At 42.4% G+C, this 16,451-nt stretch overlaps 1 protein-coding gene across 4 annotated transcripts in view; it reads left to right on the forward strand.

Annotated features, from left to right (window-relative positions):
* ETFBKMT (electron transfer flavoprotein subunit beta lysine methyltransferase) overlaps window positions 1-16,451 on the forward strand; it is a 50,601-nt gene that overhangs the window by 27,152 nt on the left and 6,998 nt on the right. Inside the window, exons 2-5 of one of the 4 annotated variants that reach the window (XM_027829711.3) lie at window positions 2,292-2,591; window positions 5,193-5,335; window positions 7,354-7,811; window positions 13,365-13,495. In XM_027829711.3, the coding sequence (XP_027685512.1) occupies window positions 7,492-7,811; window positions 13,365-13,495 (451 nt within the window). In that variant the 5' untranslated portion in view covers window positions 2,292-2,591; window positions 5,193-5,335; window positions 7,354-7,491. The remainder of the gene's footprint in view (window positions 1-2,291; window positions 2,592-5,192; window positions 5,336-7,353; window positions 7,812-13,364; window positions 13,496-16,451) is intronic. The other 3 variants (XM_027829712.3, XM_043540853.1, XM_043540859.1) reach the window with 3 other exon arrangements.

Here is a 16,451-nt window from a genome sequence, read left to right on the forward strand (position 1 = left end):
AGTTCTGTTGTAGTGAGTGCAGGATCAGAGGTTTAGCGCTTTACTTCTTAGAAGCCAATATTCACATAGCAAAACAATCTCAAAATAATATGGTTTTCAGTTACCAAATTCTGTCTTTGTTTTTATCTAACATACTGAATTTCTTCCAAATAACAGATAACTAATAATTGATGGTTTTTTCCCTACAGGAACATATCAACTATAAATTGGATCACACTAATTATTTTTGTTTCATTTTGTTCTTTACTTTCAAATGCAGAACTAAAAACCAATTAGAACACTGGTGTGGGAAATGCTTGTTATCAGTAAGTATGAAGGGCCATGGAATTATAAGAATTTCAGTCTCAAAAAACCAACAAAAGATGGGCACCCTAGACATTGCACCATTGTGCTAGGACATGAGGACGCGAAAATGAAACTGACTAGTTTACGTTCACTGTCCTGGTTAAGCGAAACACAAAGAGTGAAAAGTAAATTAGACTGCAAGGATTGTTTCTGATTTTGACAGGTTTCAGAGTAGCAGCCGTTTTAGTCTGTATCCGCAAAAAGAAAAGGAGTACTTGTGGCACCTTAGAGACTAACCAATTTATTTGAGCATAAGTTTTCATGAGCTACAGCTCACTTCATCGGATGCATGCAGTGGAAAATACAGTGGGGAGATTTTATATACTCAGAGAACATGAAACAATGGGTGTTACCATACAGACTGTAACAAGAGTGATCAGATAAGGTGAGCTATTACCAGCAGGAGAGCCGGGGCGGGGGGGGGGGGGGGGGGAGACCTTTTGTAGTGATAATCAAGGTGAGCCATTTCCAGCAGTTGACAAGAAGGTGTGAGGAACAGTGGGGTGGGGGGATAAACGTGGGGAAATAGTTTTACTTTGTGAAATGACCCACCCACTCCCAGTCTTTATTCAAGCCTGAGTTAATTGTATCCAGTTTGCAAATTAATTCCAATTCAGCAGTCTCTCATTGGAGTCTGGTTTTGAAATTTTTTTTTGGTTTGGTTTTTTTTTTTTTTTTTTTTTTTGAAGATTTGCCACTTTTAGGTCTGTAATCGAGTGACCAAAGAGATTGAAGTGTTCTCCGACTGGTTTGAATGTTATAATTCTTGACGTCTGATTCGTGTCCATTTATTCTTTTACATAGATACTGTCCAGTTTGGCCAATGTACATGGCAGAGGCGCATTGCTGGCACATGATGGCATATATCACATTGGTAGCTGTGCAGATGAACGAGCCTCTGATAGTGTGGCTGATGTGATTAGGCCCTATAATGGTGTCCCCTGAATAGATATGTGGACACAGTTGGCAACGGGCTTTGTTTCAAGGATAGGTTCCTGGGTTAGTGTTTTTGTTGTGTGGTGTGTGGTTGCTGGTGAGTATTTGCTTCAGGTTGGGGGGCTGTCTGTAAGCAAGGACTGGCCTGTCTCCCAAGATCTGTGAGAGTGATGGGTCGTCCTTCAGGATAGGTTTTAGATCCTTAATGATGCATTGGAGAGGTTTTAGTTGGGGGCTAAAAGTGATGGCTAGTGGCGTTCTGTTATTTTCTTTGTTGGGCCTGTCCTGTAGTAGGTAACTTCTGGGTACTCTTCTGGCTCTGTCAATCTGTTTCTTCACTTCAGCAGGTGGGTATTGTCATTGTAAGAACGCTTGTTCAACAAAGAAACTTCAAAACCAGACTCCTAGGAGAGACTGCTGAATTGGAATTAATTTGCAAACTGGATACAATTAACTTAGGCTTGAATAAACACTGGGAGTGGCTGTGTCATTACACAAAGTAAAACTATTTCCCCATGTTTATTCCCTCCCCCCCACTGTTCCTCACACGTTCTTGTCAACTGCTGGAAATGGCCCACCTTGATTATCACTACAAAAGGTCTCCCCCCCCCCCCCCCCCCCAGCTCTCCTGCTGGTAATAGCTCACCTTACCTGATCACTCTTGTTACAGTCTGTATGGTAACACCCATTGTTTCATGTTCTCTGTGTATATAAGATCTCCCCGCTGTATTTTCCACTGCATGCATCCGATGAAGTGAGCTGTAGCTCACGAAAGCTTATGCTCAAATAAATTTGTTAGTCTCTAAGGTGCCACAAGTACTCCTTTTCTTATTACTGATTTTGTAATCTCAGTTGCTCTCTTTCACATCAAGAAGAACATCTGGCTTTTTTAAAAAATGCAATTTTTAGACAGACTATTCCTATATATAATCCCAATCTAACCTCACCAAGAATCACAGAACTTTAGAGATGGCAAGAGGCCTGTCTGATCTGTCTCCCTGCCATTGCAGGATTTTTCCTTTACACAGGCATCTCAAGGCAGATCCAGCAGCAGTTCTACTATATCAAACACTGCCCCTTTTAAGGGATGTAAGGGGAAAATCATGCACGTGGCTTCCAGAGCAGAGCACGAGCCTGATGATCTCACCGTGCTGGTGCACGTGAAACAGGAAACAGAAAGCCAGGCAAATGCTATTTGCTAACCACAGCAACAACACAAGTTGCAAAAAAACAACAACAACAAAATGGAGAAGGACAGATTCACTGGGCAGACGGACTCCAGGTTTAAGCTGTCACAGTAATAACAAAAGGTAGGCTTTTAAAAAACATTAAAAGTTAAAATCATTTCTGCACTAGCGTTAGCACAGTGTTTCCTAAGGAGGACTGCTTTTACTAGCTCAGTCCCTGCTCCCCTGGCCCACGAAGACAGCGGTGGAACTGTTAGAAGACTGTACAAAGCTCTGCTGAGCAGCAGGCTCGCTGCTCTCGAAGCCGTGAGTCTTTTAAGAGAGGCTGGGAAGAGAGGTACATGGTCAGTGATACAGACCTGGCAAGTCTCAATCTTTTGGATTAATTTTAAGGCAGTTTTAAGAATCCCTTATTTTTGGATTAATTTTATCCGAAGAACACAATTAATTTGAAATCTAATCAATTAAAAAAAAGGTCGTGCTATTTGAGTCCTTCTGTCAGCATATGTGGTTTTACACTCACATTTCTTATATTTAAAAACAGATTTTTTCCCCTCTCCTGTTGCTGTAGGAGAAACCCATACAACTCGGAAAACTGACTAAACGGGAAATCATGAAATTGACCATAAAACAAAGTGCTGTCAAATGCACTGTACAAACCAACTGAAGAAAAAAAAAAAAAGTCCTCTCTTTTTGATAGATGCAAAGATTTTAAGGACAGAAGTGACCATTAGATCATCTAGTGAGTCTGACCATCTGTACGACACAGACCACAGAATTTCACATAGTTGTGTAATGTCTCTCAGCTTCATAGATTCATAGAATTTAGAGCCGGAAGGGACCATATTGTCATGTAGTCTGACCTCCAGTATATGAGCCATTAACTCTCACCCAGCTACCCTTATCCAGAGCCCAATAACTTGTGTCTGTCTCAAGCTTACGTTTGACTAAAGAATATCTTCCAAAAGGGCATCCAGTCTTGGTCTGAAGACATCAAGATATGGAGGATACACCACTTCCATTGGTAGTTAGTTCCAGTGATTAATCACACACACTATTCAAAATTTGTGTCTGATTTCTCATTTGAATCTGCCTGGCTTCAGCTTCCAGCCATGGGTTCTTGTTATGTCTTTCTCCGCTTGATTTAAAGAGCCCTTTGGTACCTGGTATTTTCTCCCCATGAAGGTATTTATACACAGTAATCAACTCACTTCTCAATCTTCTTTTTGATCTTCTTAACGGGTTGGGATATTTAAGTCTCTAGCCCCCAAATCATTTTTGCAGCTCTTTTTGGAATCTTCTTCAATTTTGTTACCTTCTTTTTCAAATGTGAACACTGGACATGTACACAGTATGTGTCTTACTTATGCTGTATTCAGAAGTAAAATCACTTTCCTACTTCTGACTACTTCCTTGTCTATACCGAGGTAAAATTACCTCCCTATATCTCAGTAGTGGCCAGTGTTGCCAATTCCCATGATTTTGTCATGGGTCTCGTGATAATTGTTTTCCTTAAAGCCCCAGCTTCTGGATTCAGGTGGATATGTGATGATTTCAGCCTTCATTCTTAAAGAAAAAGGACGTTTCTAGTCCTCGTGGCTACGGAGAAAGCTTCAAAATGTGACTCTAGTACACTGCATCCTAAAGGCTCAAAAAGCAGAAGGCAAATAAAAAGAACATCAAATGTATTATTTTTACATAATCTCATTATTTTAAAGCCAATCTCATGATTTTTGGTGAGCCTGACTCATGACATTTGACGATTTGGGGTTGGCAATACTGGCACTCCCCTATGTATACATCCAAGGATTGCATTAGCTGTTTTTAACCACAGCTTCTCATTCATGTTCAGTGGCTTGTCCACTACTAGCCTACAATGATCCTTTTCAGAGTTACTGCTTTCCAGGACACAGTCCCCCATTCTGTAGGCGTCGCCGGCATTCCTTGTTCCTAGATACATAACTTTGCATTTGACTGTATTAAAGCATATTTTATCCCAGGTTATCAAGTGATCCAGATGGCTCTGTATAACTGTTGTGCTGTCGTCATTTAGTGCTCCACTAATTTTTGTGTCATCTGCAAATTTTAACAGCAGTGATTTTATATTTAATTCCAGATCATCGAGCAAAGTGTTGAATAGCATTGGGCCTACTACCGATTCCTATGAAATCTCACTAGCAACATCCCATTCAATGATGATTCCCCACTGACCATTACTTTTTGAGAATTGTCAGTTAGCCAGTGCTTAATTCATTTAGTGTGTGCTCTATGGATATTGTTTAGTGCTCTTTCTTAATCAGAATGTCATGCAGTACTAAGCAAATGCTGTACAAAAGTATAAGTATATTATACCTATATAGTTACCTTTATCATCCAGACATAATCTTCTTAAAAAATAAAATCAGTTAATTTGATAAGACCTATTTTCCATAAAACCATGTTAACTGGTGCTGATTATGTTCCTGTCCTTTAATTCTTTATCGGTTGTATACTGTATCAGCTTTCCTATTATTTTGCCTGGTGTTGATGTCAGACTAACTAGCCTATAGTTACCAGGTCATCCCACTTGTAATAATATTAGCTGTAACTTGCCATACTATGTGTATAACATATTTTAGGAGTGTAGGTTTTAAGTTAACAGTGTCCCTTTAATGATTAAACTTTTGGCCTGTGTTACACTGATAGTTTTAAAATTAAGAGATTTTAAATGTCTCGCTCATTCAGATTGTTCCCACAGTTTGACAGCCCACTCAGTGCGGGATTTTAAGCAACATTTACATGGAAATCCACAGGAGATTCAATAATAGAGCTCTTTCTTGAATGGAAAATAAGGTGCGTTGTTCCTACACCTGGAAAAAAAATTAGAGGTAAGAAAGACTTTATATTTCCATCTACTTCAAAGGCAGCAAGAATTTTCAGCAGAGGTGTGAGCTAAGTGATAATAGCGTAGTCATTGCTCTCCTTAGTGTCCTGATTTGATTTTGACCGGAGGTTAAAAAAGCTTAAGGCATGAATTAAGATGCACTCAGGGCCCAGTCTTGCACTCCAGTGGCACCCCTGGGCACAGTTAGTGTTCTGGGTGTAGCAGAAATGGATAATCATGCCCTATGTGTACATTTTGGGTCAATAATGCCTGTTCTACGCCTGCCAGGGACTTCCTCTACATTGTGGAAATTCCATAGGGGACAGTAAGGCAGCTTTTTGGCCCCTTTTTGCTGGCAGAGCTGGTGTAAGGTGGTTGTGGGGCATCAATGAATTGGGGCCACAGCCTCTTTTTTAGGATCCTTCTCCCAATGAGTAGTTCATATCTGTCCCACTTGGGGGCAGTGTGAAATTGACTGGAGTCATGAGAGTGTTGCTGCTACCCCACAGTGTTTTGATTGGCAGCAGTGAAGCTGCCCAGTGTTGTTCATTGTACTCTGCTGCTGCTTGGTAAAGCTACGAGCCTCAGCGCAGGTGCTGAAGCCCTCCCTTTGCAGACCGCACTACAGTGGTTTACATTCAGCTCACATATGGCTATCTCCACAACCCTATGGGTTGGAACCTGCTCTTGTTTTAGTGAAAGCTTAAAGTCCCCAGAAATTGATGGTTTAATGCCCCCCCCACTTGCCAGGGAATACTTCTTACTCACCCCTGGAGAGTAGATTAGTTAAGTACTGCACTATAAATATCTTAACAAAATTCAAAGCAGCCATTGGACCTTTCATTAGCATTTCTATAGCCACTTTAAAGTTCATGCCACATATAACAACAACGTGGGCTCTCTGCCATGCCTGTGCATAATTGCATAGATTGAACATTCACTGAAAAGCAATAGGTGTGAACATCCTGCTGTTGTGTTTATCTGTGGGGAGTAGGGAGGCAGACGCTAAAAATTGTGTGTATTTAATCTTCAAATCTGTCAATTCAACCACTGACATTGTATGTCCTTGGAAGTGTTTGAGACACTTCCCCATATGCAGTTCCCTGATTTGATGACTTTAATGGCTCATTCCCTTGAACGCCACCACCCCTGTCATGGATTTTATTTTAAGTATCCAAAGACGCTGTAGTAGAGCACAATTCAAAGTAATACCCTTCCCCAAACCTTTTCAGGGTTTTGTAGCAAAGGTGCCATTTCATGTTCACTCTCTCGCCTTCCCTATGGGAATACCTGCTGCAGAATGTGAGATTAGTAGCCGAGCCTTAGACCAGGTCTATGCTAAGAGCACACTGCCAGTATAGCTGCTCTAGCATACTATACTGGACGCAGCCCCCTCCACTTGCCCCCTCCAAGTAAAATAAGCTATGGTGGCAAAACCACAGTTTTATTGGTAGAACTGCGTCTACACTAGGGACTTTTGCCGGCACAGCTCTGTCGGTCAGAGATTATACCTTCACACCCCTGCCTGACATAGCTATGCCAGTACCAGTTGCCATCCAAGGTCTCAAGTTGAAATTAGAAATCAAGTCCATCTAAACGGCAAGCCCAGCAGTAACAGTATGTGGTGTAATTTATGCTCAGTGCATGTTTATGTTTCCTTAGGGCCACTGAAGTCAATAAGAGTTTTGCCATGGACTTTAGTGGAGCCATGGTTTGGCCCATTGGGTTGACTTTATCTCCTCCTGCCATAACAGAACTAGAGTAATGAGCTGTCACATGAACTGTTGCTTTCCATCCAAAAAAACCCACCCCACTATCCTCTAAGTTCTCCACCCCTGTGTAGGATTTGCCTTTTCTGGAACTACATTGTAGACCTGTGACATGGGGAAATATGAGCCTGACAAACTTGAGATCTTTCATCCACATATAGCAACTCCCATCCAGCTGCCGCCTCTTGCAGCATTGATGGTTGTTAACCTTGAAATAGATATATTATCATTAATACGTTGCTCTTGCTTTCAGGAATTGCCATCCATTGCTACAAAACGAGACCGCTTCTGAGTTGGTTTCAAACACGTCTCCTCATACACTTACAAGATCAACCTTCGCTGTGCAGCTGCTTTGAATTCAGATCAGGAAGGATTTTACCAAAGGGGAGGCATGGTATTCTGCTACCTGAAGTGGTTTATAGGCTTTGTCAGTAGGGATGTCCTCACAAAAGCTTCAAGGAGCAGTAACAGAAGCACCTCTTTGGTATGGAGATGCTGCTATCACAGGACTCCAGGAAGCTTCCTGGATCCTGAGATGAGAGCATTTCTGGAGGAGAACACTGAAGTCAGTAGCAGTGGGCACCTCACACCTGAGATACGACTGCGACTTCTGACGCCTCGCTGCAGATTCTGGCAGGAAAGAGCTGACTTGTGGCCTTATGGCGACCCCTTCTGGGCAATCTACTGGCCAGGAGGCCAAGCCCTGTCCAGGTACAGAGCACAGTGACCACTAGAGTAAATATGTACTATCACCCCATGCTGCATCGGATACCAGATTTGCTTGTGATAGTACTGCTCTCTAGTGGCTGCAGCCAAAGGGGTTTGTAAGCCCTAATACAAGTACACCTAACACAGATTCTCCTTCAGCTCAAGTGATAGAAGCCTGTGGCTTTGGAATAGAAGGTCCCATGTACTATCTCTGCTGATGACTATGAAGTCTGTGCAGCTGCTGTATGTAGAATAACTGTTGGCTGTTAAATCTGTTGACTTCAATGGAGTAGCATGTGTTTACACCAGGGCTGAATTTGGATGTGTGGGAAAGTTTTGCATTTTCCACAAAAATATTGCAAGGTATTTAATCACATCATTTAGTGTCACTTCAAGAGGGGAATACTTAGTTCACAATAACTCAGGGTTATTCCAGGAGGAGACAAAACATGCTCATGGAAGCACATCTGTGTCCACTGAAAAGGGTAGAATTCTGCTGGTGCAACCTTTGAGTGTAGACAAGGCCTAACCTATATCCAGACTGGTTCTAAAATCCTAAATAAGGGGGTGGGAATGTACACAGACAGGATTATTTTATATTTATCTGACAGTGTTGCACTCATTTACAAACTGTGTGCCATATTTTGTTTCTGACAGTATGCTGTCAAAATGCAGATGCTGTCTCTGATTCCCAGGGGCTGTTAATGTTCTTATATCACGCAGAAGTATCTTCTCCTACCTAAGAAGTCATGAGTCATTACTGCAAACAGCCAACCTTCAGCCATCTCCCATTGAGTTGAAAGGGAAAGGTTTGATTTGGGGTTGGGTTGGGTTTTTAATACTTTAAATTTTTATCATTTTATTTATTTTTGTCTGCAAGAAAGCAAAAATCAGAGGCTTTTTTAAGTTGGAAACAATATGAGTCTCACAGCTAAGTTATGAGAGGTGATTAGATGGACCTTCAACACAATTAAAGTGCTGCTAAAAACAGTAAGTCAATTAGGTACTGTAGTTAATCTCATCTCCATGGTTTGTTATCAAATGGTGCCTTTGCTACCTAACCATTTGGTTAGCAACATTAATTAATGCTCTGGCATTTCACCAGCGGATTTAACAACGATTTGCTGTTTTGCTGACCTGAGAACTTCAGTAATGAATTGCATAATCTGAAAAAGTGAAAAATGGACAGTGCGTAGGGGGGGAAATGCTGCTTCCGCAATTGTATGCTCTTTCAACAATGTCTGTTTCCCACAACATCTGAGCTCTCTGATGACAAAGTTTCAGAGTACCCTTCCCAATATAACCTGAGATACCTTAGTAACCTAGGCTTGCAGACAACTGTCTCCAGCACTAAGGCAATCTATTTCCACGCTGGGCTAGCATTTAGGCCCTAACTGTTTTCTGAACTTCTAAAGCGAACATCAGTATTACAGACAATCTGAGAAACACTGAGTTGGAATCAAGGTACTTAAAAATATTCTGGGCACAATCACCCTCTCTACTTGCCTTACTTCAGATCCAAGCAGGGTTCTGCTGCATGCTCCTCCTTTTCTATGACCCCCCCTCCATATATAAGTTATGGGTTCATCTGAGAGAGAGCAAGGCTGCCATAGAGGAAAGGGTGTCAGCAGGGCTGGATTAAGGTTATGAGGCGCCTGACGCTAATGGAAGGGAAGGGCCTAAGTATGAATTACATATTGCAAGAACAATTATGAAGTCATAAAACATTTATCGACAAACATATTTACATATTTATTTATTTATGTAAAATTAACAAGTTTGTTCTACTCTAACTACGCTCAATTCTTCAAACGATCACTCCCCACCCAGCTTTAGCAGTGGCAAAGTCATGAATGATGTCATTGTAATTCAAAGACCTGATGATTTCATTCTCAGTGCTCAAGAGGGACAAAGCACTGAGATGCTCTTGAGTCATGGTGGATCGGAGGACATTTTTGACCCTGGTTAGAAGACAGAAGGAACATTTCTCCACTACAGTTAGTGATTATTAATGACAAATACAGCCGTATGCAGTTTCAACATTTCAGAAACATTCTGTCACATTGGTTTCAGTGATAACTCAGTACATCCAAATACAATTTGCTTACATCATCTTTTCTCTCTAAATCTGAGAGTGATGCGAATTCAACAAATTGAAGAAATTCTTTAGTAAAATAGACAGAGAGATCGTCTGGGTCCTTCTGACACAGACGTCTGAAACCTTCACTGACTTCGGAACTTGAAATGTTAGGCAAAAAATTTGTCAGTACACTATAGTACAGTTTTTTGTCAATATTTTTGTAAGCCTCTATCCAATGTCCTAATGAACTCTTCAGTTTGTCAATGATTGTGATGAAGATATTAGCTCTGAAGGCCTCCTTGTCACTGAATGAGTGGGAAGCTGCATCGTCACATGTCTTCTGTCTTTTGCGGCGTTTGGCTGACTCTTACTCATGGTTAGCAGTCTTTGCAGCCCCCTGAATTTCATACACATCAAAACTATCCTGCATTCGTTGAAAAACAGTTCCAAGACTCCTCATTAGGTTTACCGCAGTGGAAAGGTCAATTTGAGCACTTTGCAAGCGTAGACTGCACCTGCTGAATGGCTGAAGTATATCATTCCAGACCTCACACAAAATAGCAGTTTCCAAAGGGTGCATTGCATCACTCAGGATCTTCGCATCTTTTATTGTTGCTGATTTTTGCGATTCATCTTTCTCTATGCTCTCTAGTGCTTCAAGAATGTTGGGGTATCCCAGAACAACTGCATTCGCAGCTTCAGCTTTAACACTCCACCATGTCCCTGAGAGTGATTTGGGCACTGGGCATCCCTTTGGTAGTGAATCTCTAAGAATCATCCAACGACTGGTTGATGCAGAGAAAAAAGATTGTACAATTCTTGGACAAATCCAAAAAAAGAAACTGGTTCAACACAACAGTCCACGGCAGATTGGCCAACAAGGCTGAGTGAGTGAGCAGCACATGGTATGTAATCAACCAAAGCACTGTGCTCTTTTATCTTTGCCTGCATCCCTGAATATTTGCCACTCATATTACTTGCATTGTCATAGCTTTGGCCACGACAAAGGCGGATGTCAATCCCATTTCTGGTAAGGAAATTGAGTAGGTACAAGACAAGTTTCTCCCCTGTGTAGCTGGTGATGTTTATGAAGGTCATGAAACGCTCATCTGGTCCGCTGGGTAGCACATAACGCAAGATGGCAGTCAGCTGATCTACATGTGACACATTCGGTGTTGAGTAGACAGACACTGAAAAATATTCCACATCTTTGATCTCATCTATAATCACTGATAGTGTCTTTGCCAGCAGTGCAATGAATTAATCACAAATAGTCTTTGATAGATATGATATATGGCCTTTTTCATAATTTGCGTCTTCATTGATGTGCTGAGCTAAGAAAGGGTCGAACTTAGAGATTAGCTGTAGAATGCCAAGATAATAGCCATTGTGTTTCAATCCAACAGTCTCATCTGAGCCACGGAATGGCAGACCACGCTCAGCAAGAAAAACTATGGTTTCAACGACGCATCTGAGAACATTCTTCCAATAAGCACGAGCTTCCAAAAACTGATTTTCCATTTGTGTATCAATTCTGCCACTAACTTTCTTTCGGGCATGGTAGCTGCTGACGATGTATGCTGCTCACTCATTGCATGATTGATAATGTATGCAGTATTCTACCAATCATTGAAGCCTTTGCAGAACATTCCCCACTTTTTGGTATGAGAAAACAGGCTGCAATAAAAACAGTACACTTTCTTCTTAGAAGGCGAATAGATGAGCCATTTGTCTTGCCAATCTGTTTACTAGACTTCACATATTCAAACATTGACTTGGTCAGGTAACAATTCTGATTGGTGTACTCTTGCTTTGTCAATGACAAGTCAGCATCTAGATTCTGGCATTTCTGTGGGCCCTTCTCAGTCCAATATGCAGTGAGATCTTGAAAAGTCACGTCCCATGCGCCTGGATCGTTGGAGAAGGATATTTTTCTCTTACTATCACTGGGAAAGTCTTGAGAGGAGCAGGGTGAGACTGCAGCTAGAGAAGTCACAGGAGGCTGCTCTTTTTCATCAGACCCAGGCGCAACAGGGTCACGTGGGCTGGTATTCGCCTGGACTTCCTCACCACCAGACTTAGCAGGAGGAAAAAACGTTAGGAGCAAAGGAGAACTTTTCAGTACTGCATCTTGTCTTTGCCGTCTGTCTTTGGCCTCCTTCAATTTCTACCATCCTCCTTTCTTCAACATGGCTTCTATTGTCCAGTGTAGGCCTACTGTTTACAAAGTTCTATGTTGCTCGGGCCCACAAAGACAAAATCACAACCACCGTAAACTGAATTCACAATCTTGATAGATTAATTTGTACAAAGCAATATCTAATGAGAAAAAATTTCTGATGGCCCCGCTACCGTCGCTCAGCTGTTACTTCAGTGTGGAATGGAGGGCCTAAAAATGAGAACCTAAAGTAGGGCCTAAAAATAGGAGGGCCTAAGGCTATAGCCTTATTAGCCTATGGGTTAATCTGGCCTGGGGTGCCAGGAAATAGTGCTACTGGGCCGCCACATAAATTCCATTGCTCTTTTTATTGGTGCCCTCTGAGCTACAGAATATCCCTGTGGATCTCAGAACATCTGCACATTAGGAGTGTCGTGCTGCCTGCTCATTGTATGGAATAAGGGGAGGAGGGTTGGTTAAACCCCTTCCCCATGGCAGGATAGTGAAGAGTCTCACCTGTTGTATATTGTCATAGCCCCTATGAAGCTAGGACAACTTTCATCCCACCCCCACACATAGGGGAGAAAATGACGCGCTGTATTTAATAATAATAATAAATAATAATAATAATACCTGGCTCTTATATAGTCTTCAGGCTTTTCCTCCTCAGATCCAGGTTAGAGGTCTTTGTTTGTTTGCTGACTCTTCACAACACAATGGTTCTGGCTGTCATGGTGCCGAGCATAATCTCACATTCATTGTTAGTTCGTCTTATTTTTCCAGTCACGCCAGTGTCGCATTTCAGTGGAATATGAGCATGTGGCTCCTTAAAAACCAGAAAAGGAGCTTGTGTTGCAAGTTGTCAGATAAATCATGTGGCAAGACATGAGTGAGCGAGTTGCTTTGAAGTTATAGAATTTACATCTCTCAGAGGCTGAGTGCTGCATCAAACTATCCAGACATTGCTGTTAAAACATTCATATTTGTACTGATAGTTGTAACTTTAATGTCACTACTATCAGCTACAGTTGTTCCACTTCCTGCTTTGAGTGTCAAGTTTCATAGCCACCATCCAATTTTAACCCATTCATTCCATGTTTTAAACGGAGAGAATGATCTGATTGATTGAAATGAAGGATGTAGCTTGTTGCTGTTATCGCACTGTGTGCACCCTCTGGTGGTTTTTGGTGTTAGCGCAGACATGCTGGTTTGCAGGAGAGACTGTGTGCAAGGCTTACATGGAATATCTTCTGAATTAATATCATGCATCATTACATCTGTGAAGTGGACTCTCACCCAGTTTTCATTTTATACTCAGGTATATCTTAGATAACCCGGATGCTGTCAGAATGGGATCAGTACTAGACCTCGGAAGTGGATGTGGAGCAACAGCAATCGCTGCTGTGATGAGCGGTGCATCCCAGGTCCTTGCTAATGACATCGACCCCAGTAAGATACTTCTTTCCAAGCCCTGCAAAAGGACATTTTTCAAGCACATTTGAGGAGTAGCATTTCTTTCAGTTGTTTGGAGAAATTCCTGGTTTCAAATAAAATTAGAAGGAAGCAAAAAAGTCACGCAGGTCCTGCCCCGTGCTTCAGTTTACAGCGCTATCGGCAGAGCCGTTCCTGAGGGATGGTGAATTGGGGTGAACGCTCCGGGCGCCACGCTTTCGGGGCCCCTGCGGGCTGGTGCAATTGGCCGGTGCCACACAGGCGGCAGGTGAACCACTGGCTGGGGGAGGCTACCCTCAGCCCTGCCCCTTCCACCCGAGGGAGAGCGCGCCGGGAGGGGAAGAGTGCATGGCAATGCCACTGCAGCCTCCCCAGGCCCAGAGCGCCGGGACGGAGAGCGTGTGGCACCGCCGCAGCCTCCCCACCCCCAGGAAGGCGGGCGCCCATGGCCCCAGCCCGCTGGAGCCCACTAGTGCTACCAAAGCAGTACCCTGGCAGGGTGGAGTGTAGGCTGGGCCACGCCTGGCTGTTTGGGGAGGCACTGCCTCCCTCAGCCTCCCTTACCTGCCCTCGGCACGGTCGGTCCCGGAAGTGACGTCACTTCCGCCCTGGGCCCCGCACCCCCTTAGGGAAGGCCCTGACTATCAGTCTAGCATCTTTGGCAAAAATTAAGGACTAGATTCTGCCATCCTTACTCACGTGACTGAGGCCATGTCTACACTACAGAGCTTACAGCGGCACAGCTGCGGCACTGTATGGTCTCTCATATAGAGCTCTATGCTGAGAGCTCTCCCATCAGCAGCCTTAAATCACCTCCAATGAGCGGCGAGAGCTTCTCCTGCCAGCATAGCGCTGTGCACACTACCGCTCATGCCGGCATAATTTATGTCGTTCAGGGGGGTGGAATATTCACACCCCTGAGCGACAAGTTTTGCCGACATAAGTGTTAGTGTGGGCATGGCCTAAGTAATACCTCGCTCTGTGCTCATGCCCATCGAAATGAATGGGAGAGCACATTTTCTAATGTACTGTCCCTAGCAAGATGTCTTCCTGTTTTGGAAGACCCTCCAGGGGAAGTGGGTAGTTTAGTCTCTATGCCGAATCAGGCCTTGACCTCTCTGCCAAGCCTGCCAATTTAAGTGTTGCTTTTTGTGTTGTGGGCACCAAGTCACTAGGAACTGGACTGCAGTGGAAGCCTGTCTCGCGATAGATCATAGGATTAGCAGGAGAACTGGGTTCTGTTTCCAGCACTTGCATTGAGTTGCTCATTGACCTTGGGCAAGTCACTTAACTACTCTGTGTCTAGTTTCCCTGGATGTAAAAATGGGGATAATATTTATCAGAGTGGTGCCATGAGGCTTAATGTTTGTAAAGCTCTTGGAGTTCTCCGGCCAAAAGGGAAGTATGAGTGCACGGTAATTTTACACACACCTCTATTATTTTTTCACAATGGCCCTTGCTACCATCTGTCATGGGATAACAAGTATAAGTCATTAACAGCCTGGATCATGCCAAAATTGGTGATGCCTTTAATGTCTTCTGCGGCATTACAACTTGATGCAAAACTAGACCTGTGAATTTGCTCAAAGCCTCTTGTAACAATAAAAAAGTCAGACTTAGTATGTTATTTCAGATTTTTCACAGTCTCCTTCAAACCTGACAGATACTTGGATGGTGATTTCTTATATAAGAGATGTCAAAAATCCTCCCTGCCTGCCTCGCATACCTTGGCAAGTCTCTGCTTCTGTTTTCTGGCGATCTTGCCTATATGTCTGCGTTCCCCTGGTAACTTGTGTATGCAGCTTTTTAACCACACCTTCCATATAGCAGCAGTGCTGTATCTGACCTCAGCCTTGTGTAACACTCAGTATACACCATTGGTTAGCGGCTAAATGACTTCACCTAGAAGGTCAGTCAACAGGTGAACTTGCATTTATTAACCTTTCTTTGCTGATACATTTTGGTAAAGAAATAGTTCTGTTCTCTCCAAATTCTACTGAAAACAGTCTATTCAGTTTTTATCTCTATATTATCTTAATCAAATATTTTTTGTATCTGTTTTGAAACAGCTTATCACCTCTAGGATGGGATAAGTCTCGTCCTTAACAATTTGTTCTTTTCATACTTAGGTCAAAGAAAGCCAGACTCAATTTCTAAAGTATGTGCAAATAATCCAAGTTAATATTTGAAAGATGACTGCTGATTATGACTACCAAAGCATTCCCCACACTCTTCAGTCTGCTAGATTACACTGCTTTGGACTTGTAACAAAAAAAAGTTTAATCATCAAGAAATTAAAGTTAAAGCAAGATTACACACGCATGCTCCCCTCCCCGCCAACACACACAACTTCTAGAGGAATTTAAAAATTAACACATTTTACATGGAAAATGTAGAACTACATTTTTATACTTTAAGGCTTGATTTATTTTCAAAGTGATTGATTTTGAGTGTCTCAGTTTTGGGGTGCCCAATTCGAGACACCTTAAAGGACTGATCTGAGTACCCATCCTCTGAAATTGGGCCCAGTCACCTTTGAGCATTTAGCTCCTGATTCCTAACTTTTATGCGCTTTATTCAGCACCTAAGTGAGTGACCTGATTTTCTAAGGGGTTGCACACCCAAAATTTTGACAACTGGCCTGTGTTTTTAGTTGCCTTACTTAGGGAAAGAGACTAATGAGATTTATTTTATGGATTTTATTTTTGAATGAACCACACTGATACTGTCTCTATCCCTGGGGTAAACTCTGACTTCTGGGAAGTTACACCAAGAATGATTTGTCCCATGTTTACATGTTTTAATAATTATTTTCTGATTATGTGGCTAACAGCAATTTACATGTCTTATTTTTAGTTGTTTTCCCCTTGGCACCCTTTATATTTGATTTATTCTTATTAATTTACTTAACATTCTTGATTGACTGGGGAGGAAGTATTGTCTTGTGGCAAAG

Source organism: Chelonia mydas, chromosome 1 (genome assembly GCF_015237465.2).
Source record: "Chelonia mydas isolate rCheMyd1 chromosome 1, rCheMyd1.pri.v2, whole genome shotgun sequence".
NCBI classification, from domain to species: Eukaryota; Metazoa; Chordata; order Testudines; family Cheloniidae; genus Chelonia; species Chelonia mydas.